Source organism: Monodon monoceros, unplaced genomic scaffold (assembly GCF_005190385.1).
Source record: "Monodon monoceros isolate NGI ecotype Baffin Bay Population unplaced genomic scaffold, NGI_Narwhal_1 Super_Scaffold_10, whole genome shotgun sequence".
In the NCBI taxonomy this organism is placed as follows: Eukaryota; Metazoa; Chordata; class Mammalia; order Artiodactyla; family Monodontidae; genus Monodon; species Monodon monoceros.
Window position 1 is genome coordinate 46985643 of NW_021703766.1, and position 8173 is coordinate 46993815.

Below are 8173 nucleotides of genomic sequence, written 5' to 3' on the forward strand. Positions count from 1 at the left end.
GCTGCGGGGAGGGGGCAGGGAGGGCTGGGAGGGCTGCGGGGAGGGGGCAGGGAGGGCTGGGAGGGCTGCGGGGAGGGGGCAGGGAGGGCTGGGAGGGCTGCGGGGAGGGGGGCAGGGAGGGCTGGTGGGTTCTGAGGCTGCCTTCCTTTGCCCCGAGAACCGAGAGCTGCAGATTATGCGCAAGCTGGACCACTGCAATATCGTGAGGCTGAGATACTTTTTCTACTCCAGTGGGGAGAAGGTGAGACCTCAGTGCGTGGAGGAGTCCTCCACTTTGACTCCACCCGTTTGCCTGCCTGCCTTCCTCATGACTACTGGTCTCTTCCCCCGTTATTCCCCACAGACCTTCCCTCCCCCCGTTCCTTGCTCTTTTCTCACAATGCCCCACACCTCTCCTTTGCTCTCTGCAGAAAGACGAGCTTTATCTAAATCTGGTGCTGGAATATGTGCCCGAGACGGTGTACCGGGTGGCCCGCCATTTTACCAAGGCCAAGTTGACCATCCCTATCATCTATGTCAAGGTAGGCAGGCAGGCAGGCTGCTGGGGCCCAGGCCCACAAAGCCAGGAGCTCCGGACAGACACTCCTGCCTCTGTGGGTTCCCTCATCTCCAAGTTTACGTTGGTCTCTGGAGGCCTCACGTTCCCTGCCCTTGTCCCTATACCCCCAGAGATGGAGCGCGCCAAAGGCAGGGCAGCCCAACCCAAGGCCTGACTCAATCAGGGAGGCAGGCTGACCAGGCTGGGGAGGCTGCTTGGGTCCATACTGGGAGCCCATTGGTACCAGTTAGTGTTGGTGGAGTTAGCTCAGAATCGAGGTGGGGAACTAGAATGCAGAGGGGAGACGATGAGCTCAGAGTCTTGGCCTTTGGAGCCTTGGCAGAGGGGTGATGGGAGGAGGCAGGGTTGCGGAAAGGTTAGTGCCCACGGAGCCAGGAACGCATGAGTCTTAATTCATCACCTGTGCAGGCTTATTCCCCAGTGCTTGGTGCTGTGCCCTGTATGATACTATCCGTAAGGAGGTGTTTGAACGAATGGATGAGTGTATGGGGTAGGGATGCTGTAGAGAACAAGGCTGGAGCAGCCAGCTGCATTGGGAGGCGGAGGCTGGGTGCGAGTTTGTTGGAGGTTGCATGGGGCCCCATTTTTCCTCCCGCTGGCTTTAAGTACCCCAGGCCTAGGTGAGCCCTGGGGCTCTACCAGTGGTGGGAGCTGTGGGACTTCGCTTCCTGGGAGGCAGTGGTGTGGTTTGTTGAATGTGTCCTGTGGCTGCCTGTGTTCCGGGGCCAGCACTGAGCAGTTCTAGAGGCCCAGTTGACTGAGACCCAGGCCTTGCTCCTGCAGAGCTCTCAGTTTAACAGGGTAGACAGGTGTCATCACAGAGAACTATAAAACTACTAGCAACTGCCATACTGGAAGGAGCACAGGGGATTCTGGAAACAGAGGCCCTGCTTGCTTTGGGAGTGAGAAGGATCAAGGAAGTCTTCTGGGAGGAGACCAGGCACAGGGCAAGAAAGTGGCATCTCTGGCTGAGGGCACTGGGAACAGAGGAGGAGGGGGCCCAAGAAGCATCCCTGAGCAGATATCATGTGCCAGGCACTGGTCTAGGCCCTGGGGGATGCAGCAGTGATGGAACCACAAAGATCCCTGCTCTTTTGACACTTACATCCTCGTCAGTAGGGAAGAGGGTGGCAGGAAAATCCAGCTGGAGAGGGGCTGGCTCGTGGGTGGTTGTGACTGGTGGGCAGAGGAGGCTGAGCCTTTCCTATAGCCGGTGGATTTGGTGAGGCTCCCCGGCCTGCTTTAAAAGAAGGCCTTCCTGATGTATCTGTCTTACTCATCAGGCTTCTGCTGAAGTGTGTGCTTGAAGCAATGGTTTCCAAAGTATGGACCAGCACCAGCACTAGGGGCTTGTTGCAAATGCCTCATCCTGAACGACTGAATCAGAAACTCTGAGAGTGGGGCCCAGCAGTCCGCAGTCCCTGTTTTAACAAGGCCGCCAAGTGATTCTGGTGCTCGCTAAAGTTTGAGAACCAAGGGGCAGCAAACTGTTTTCAAGTCAGGGAGAGTGGGTGGAAGGGCTCTTCAGGCCAAGATGGTGGAGCAGGGGTGTGCTCTGCGGGGAGAGCTGGGCTGGAGTTCTGCTGTCCCCTGCCTGCCCCAGGTGTACATGTACCAGCTCTTCCGGAGCTTGGCCTACATCCACTCCCAGGGTGTGTGTCACCGCGACATCAAGCCCCAGAACCTGCTGGTGGACCCCGACACCGCTGTCCTCAAGCTCTGCGATTTTGGCAGGTGGGCCTGACCCGGGGTGTGCTGGGTGGCTGAAGGGGCGAGGAGGGATCCCGACCCTTGGCTTGTGTTGACTCCTGCCTACGCATATCTTCCCACAGTGCAAAGCAGCTGGTCCGAGGAGAGCCCAATGTCTCCTACATCTGTTCTCGCTACTACCGGGCCCCAGAGCTGATCTTCGGAGCCACTGACTACACCTCATCCATCGGTCAGATTTGAGGGTGGGGGGGGCGGGAACAGCAGTCATGGCGGTTTTTGAGTTCTTTCTGTGTGTCTGCCAGGCTCGGTGATGAAAGCTTAACATCTGTTCTTTTAGCCAGTCCTCAAATTCAGGAAGGTGATGCTGTCATACGTGCATTTTACAGTTGAGCAGTCTGAAGCTCAGAGTGGTGAGGCCACCTGCCCGCAGTCACACTGCTGGGACTGGGCAGGGCTGGGCTTTGAAAGCTGACCTGACTCCAGAGTCCATACCAGCTCTGGAACCTCCCAGTCAGTCCTCTCTTCTCAGGCAGGGGGAGGGGTTGACGGTGACCTTGGGGGAATCGGGAGGTAAGGCTTTGCCATCATGAGGGTGTGACCTGCTCACAGGGCCTCCATGTCCTTCCCTGTTGCTGGGGATGACAGCGCCAACTTCCAGGCATTAGGAGAGGGTGTGAAAGTGTTTGGAAGAGAGGTCATCAGCAGTGTGAGGAAACTTCATGGTCCCTAGATGTGAACTTGTGCTGTGGCGGTCAAGGTTCAGACCAGGGAGGGGTGACTACCGGCCTATAGCTATTCCCAAGGGCAGGATAAAGGCCAGAAGTGAGTAAGGCAGCCCACTTAATGCTTTACCTTCCTGAGGCCCAAAGAACACAGGTACCTGTTCTTGGCCTGTTGATCTGTCCTCTGAAGCTAGAGGCAGCGAAAAGGCTTATTGGGGTCACAGAGTGGAGAGAGGCAACGGAAACATCTAGGCTGGAGAGTGCAGTGCAGTCAGGTCGACTTGGAGCTTCAAAGTCAGGCACCTGTGTTCCTAAGCTGTGTGTGAGCTTGAGCAAGGCACTTCCTCTCTGAGCTGAGAAAATGGGGCTCCCTGGCATCTCTCAGGATGACCATGAAGGATAGAAATGTATGCCAGGCGATGGGCATGGTAGCTCTGACCCTGCCCCATTCCTCTTCAGATGTGTGGTCAGCTGGCTGCGTACTGGCCGAGCTCCTCCTGGGCCAGCCCATCTTCCCTGGGGACAGTGGGGTAGACCAGCTGGTGGAGATCATCAAGGTGAGGGCAGGGCCAGGGTGGGCAGGGATTGGGCTAAGCACTAAGGGCCTTGGCTCAGACCCCTCCCTTTCCCTACAGGTGCTGGGAACACCAACCCGGGAACAGATTCGAGAGATGAACCCCAACTACACGGAGTTCAAGTTCCCCCAGATTAAAGCTCACCCCTGGACAAAGGTGGGGCAGGGCTAGGGGCTCAGGCAGCATGGCTGAGGTCCCCATTGGAGGCCAACCGGTCTGGGGACCTGGCTAGAGTCATGGCTCAGTAGTGGGTCAGTAAATTTCATCACATTTCAAAGTTTATGGAATGTCCCATACTCTAAAAGTCGAGGACCCACAGTAAATGCAAGAGTCCTGTTTTTCTGGTGGGGAAACACGCTCACGGCAGGGCCCATACAGTCAAGGGACCTGAGCGGGTTGCTCATCTGATACAAACTGACCTCCCCTCAGAGGCCGGGCCTCAGTTGCCTCATGTGGAAAGTGGGCTTGTGGGAGGTGGGCAGGAGTATACCAGGGCCCAGGGCGTCTCACCCTTGTCACCTCTGCCCCCTCCACCCCCCCAAGGTGTTCAAATCCCGAACGCCACCTGAGGCCATCGCGCTCTGCTCTAGCCTGCTGGAGTACACACCGTCCTCAAGGCTCTCCCCGCTGGAAGCCTGTGCCCACAGCTTCTTTGATGAACTGCGATGTCCTGGAACCCAGCTCCCCAACAACCGCCCGCTTCCCCCTCTCTTCAATTTCAGTCCTGGCGGTGAGGGCACAGCCTGGGATCTGGGTTGTTGGAGGGGCAGCCAAAGATTGTCAAGAGCTTGGTGTCGAAGACAGGAGTGGGGAGCTGAGGGTGGGCTGCAAGGCAGTCCTGGGGCTCAGGAAATACCCCCGATTCCGGGAGACCCAAACCGACTTCATCTGCACTCTGCAATCCTCCTGTGTTAGGCTCTTGCCAGTTTTTCATTTAAAGTGTTCAGTGGCTACGTGTGTCCCAGGCAACTGGCCTTGCCCAGAGCTGGGTCCCTATTTGGTGCCCCTTTCTAACCTCGACTGGGTCTCCAGGTGCCCTGTCCCCTGACTAGGCATGTCCATTCCTGTCTCTAGAACTCACCATCCAACCATCTCTCAACGCCATTCTCATCCCTCCTCACTTGAGATCCCCGGCGGGCACTGCCTCCCTTACCCCATCCTCACAAGGTAAGTTGGGGGACCATCTTCTGAGCATTAAAGCTGCATTTCTCTGCCTGGGGTGGGGATGGGTCTGTTCTCTGTTCTCACAACCACTGCGTTTCCTGCAAAATTGTAGACATTCTGACAGAAAGTGTATTTTACATGTGAATGGCCACCTTTGTGAGGCATTATTGCCTGTATTTGTGTTTAAATGCAAACTGGAAAACCAAAGACATAAGTTTAGCCTGCACAAACAAAAAGTTAAATTTGTTGCTCACAGTAAAAAAACAGGGGCCATTTTATGTACAAATCCAGATTTCCTGTTTCTCTTGGGGAAGAAAATAAGACTGGGCAGCAGTGGGCCTGCCTCTGCTCAGGGCAGTATTACCAGCTGGAGCTGAGTTCCAGCTGCCCCTGTTCTGTGGGGCCTGGCTTTCTGGTGAGTCACTCAATGACCAACCTGGCCCTTTGGCATTTGAGTTTGCAACCCTAGACCTAAAGTGACAGCTTTCCATTTCTAATGTAGCATCTCACACCAGCTTCCTACTCTTGGTGGTGGTGGGGGGGGGCGGTGGCTAAAAGGCAAAGGCTAACTGTCTGCTCCTTCCTTCCCCCTCAGCTTTAAGTGAGGCTCAGACCGGCCCGGACTGGCAGTCGACCGATGCCACAGCTCCCCTCACTAACTCTTCCTGAGGGTGCCACCAACTACCCTTCCATCTGGGAGCCCCCAGTGGGGCTGGGAAGGGGGGCCATAGCCTGTCAAGCTCCTGCCCTGACCAGGCCCCTAGACTAGAGGGCAGAGGTAAATGAGTCCCTATCCCCACCTCCAGTCCCTCCCTCACCAGCCTCACCCCTGTGGTGGGCTTTTTAAGAGGATTTTAACTGGTTGTGGGGAGGGAAGAGAAGGAAGGACCGGGGATTTTGGCGGGGGGGCGGCATGAGGACCTCCTACCCCCTCAGCTCCCTCCCCTCCCCCCAGGTCTCCACCTCCTCCAACCCCCCTCCCCTCCTGTATCCCTTGTAAATAGAACCAGACCAGCCCTTCTCCTCCTCTTCCCTTCCCTGGCCCCCGGGTGTAAATAGATTGTTATAATTTTTTTCTTAAAGAAAATGTCGATTCGCACCGTCCAAACTGGCCCTTTCCCTTCCAACAGCTGTGTCCCCCGCTCCTGTCCTCTGCCCCTAAGGCCTCCTCCCTCCTCTCCCCATCCTGGAGGGCAGGGGCAGTGGGGGAGCCCCTGATGTCTTAGTTTCCACAGTAAGGTTTGCCTGTGTACAGACCTCCGTTCAATAAATTATTGGCATGAAAACCTGCTTGCTGTCTGGACACTTGTTTTCACAGAGGTGAGGGAGGTGCCTGGGGGGCTCTCCGGGGACAGGAGTGGGCTGCACCTCAGGGAGGGGAACAGGGTGGGATGAACCCAGGCTGGCCCTGGCTCAGGTGCCCAAGCTTCCTGTGCTCCAGCCCTCCTCTGCACATGTGATGAGCTAGATCTGGCTTACCCACTGCAGCACAAATCATCTGATTCCACTGAGGGAGGGAAGCACTGTCATTCCCAGGTGACTGGTGAGAGAACTGGCCATCAGATAGGTCAAGGCCACAGAGTATAGGTGGCAAAGTCAAGGTTTGAACAAAGGGCTCCCTATCTTATAGCCTGAGCTACCTGCCACTTCAGGGGGACACAGGACGATGGGGGGTGGGTCACTCAGGCCAAGACAACCTTGGTATAGACTCTTAGTGGGCACGGATGGGGGCAGAGGAGCTGTCCCCAAACCCTAGCAGTTCCCCAAGCCTTCATTTCCGTCTTAAACGAGGCCCCACCTGGCCCACCTCTTTAGGGATGCTGGGAAGTGACAACCCTGGGAAGGCTGTCGCAGAGAGTATGGTTTTTTCTCTTGCTTTGAAAACATGCTGGGGCCAGGTGGTGGGGCCATGGGCAGAGGAAAATGGCATCTCCTCCACATGGTGCCAATGGTAGGCGAGGGCAGGAGGCCCTAAAAGTAAAAGGGAGCCTGGACAGGAGCAACCGACATGTCCTCCACTGGACTCCATTTGTGAAGAAAAAGGGAGAAGAGTTTTGAACATATCCCAGAGGGTGTTCGGGGACTGTTCTGTAGCATCTGGGCTCCGCTGTCTGCGTAGGCAAGCCCCAGGGGCATCTGTATACCGCCCAGAGCAAACCCTGGCCCGCCCTGCTCAACGCCATCCAGCTGTCACCTTGTTTGTAGGATGAACACATAGAGCAAGTGGACTGGGTAAGAGAAGGAGGGCTGGTCTGGACAAGGGGCTAACCTCGGGCTCCTGTGGACCCCTTCCGGCTGCTCACACCCAGTGGGCCATGAGGTCACTGAGGGTGTCCTACACCCTCCTCCCACCCCCATGGCCTCTGCCCAGGTCTGGCCCCATCCTCTACTTCCTGGACCATCTCCAGTTTCCCCTGCCCGACCCTGATGCCAGGGAGCCCTAACCCCACCTATGACCCTCACCCCATCCCATCCCCCGCACTGCCCCAACTTCTTAGCCTGGCTTTCAAGGCCTTCCCAGGTCTAGGCTTCCCTCCTTCCCTGCCTTGTCGCCCCTCCTCTGCCCAGGCTCCCTCCCAGACAGCTCAGCTGCAGCCACGTCCTGGTGCACCTGTCTGAGTACCCTGGTCAGCAGAGGCCTGAGACAAGCCTTCCCAATGGACCTGCCATAAATCATCTACTTTCATTTGAAGAGGGAAGGATTGTCAGCCCAGGTAACCTTTGAAAAGGTTGGGGATTCCTTCCTGTTGCCAAGACGTTTTATCTTTTGAGGCCCCTTAAACCCCAATTGCTCTGTGACAATGGCTCACTTTTCCTCCAGTTACCGTGACTCCTCCTCTGAGCCCCCGCCCCCTGCAGTGGTTTCAGGTCACAGTCAGTTCACAGCTGTATCAGTTACAGATATGGGCTAAAAGGACCCCATGGATTCAAATCTTGGCCAATGCCTCTGCCCAGCTATGAGATCTTGGGTGAGTCTCTGTCCCCGTTTTCTCACTTGGGATAATACTGAGATCACCTCACAGGCCCGCTGAGATCATTATACATGTATAGTGCTAACTGCAGTGCCTGCCATGGCCGGGCAGTCAAATGTTTGCTGTTATTGTAGCTGTCAATAACTGGACGACCTCCAAGTATAGCAAGAACTCACCCTCCTTGCGGTGCTGCCTGCCTGGAATATTTTCTTTGTCTTCCACTAGCAGATTTCTACTTTTTCTTCAAAGATTAACTCCTTTAGGAAGTCTCTGACTCCTGATCTACCATGGAGGTTTGTTCCCTGCTCTGGGATCCTACTGTCCCTGCACATCCCCGCTGCAGCTCTGAGGGTCCTGGGGCTGAGATCCATCTGCCCCCACTTGGGCAGGGCAGAGGCCTGATTCGTCTCTGGCCCCCAGCACACGGGAGGGATGCCTTAGAACACCCAGGCTGAATAAATCAACAAGACA

General features: G+C 56.1%; 1 protein-coding gene across 1 annotated transcript in view; it reads left to right on the plus strand.

Moving 5' to 3' along the window:
* Positions 1-6020, plus strand: part of GSK3A (glycogen synthase kinase 3 alpha) — a 10769-nt gene extending 4749 nt beyond the window's left edge. Inside the window, exons 3-11 of the mRNA XM_029205035.1 lie at positions 158-241; positions 411-521; positions 2163-2293; positions 2392-2498; positions 3451-3548; positions 3627-3722; positions 4110-4296; positions 4641-4733; positions 5326-6020. Of these exons, the coding sequence (XP_029060868.1) occupies positions 158-241; positions 411-521; positions 2163-2293; positions 2392-2498; positions 3451-3548; positions 3627-3722; positions 4110-4296; positions 4641-4733; positions 5326-5399 (981 nt within the window). The 3' untranslated portion in view covers positions 5400-6020. The remainder of the gene's footprint in view (positions 1-157; positions 242-410; positions 522-2162; positions 2294-2391; positions 2499-3450; positions 3549-3626; positions 3723-4109; positions 4297-4640; positions 4734-5325) is intronic.
* The last annotated feature ends 2153 nt before the right edge of the window (positions 6021-8173 follow it).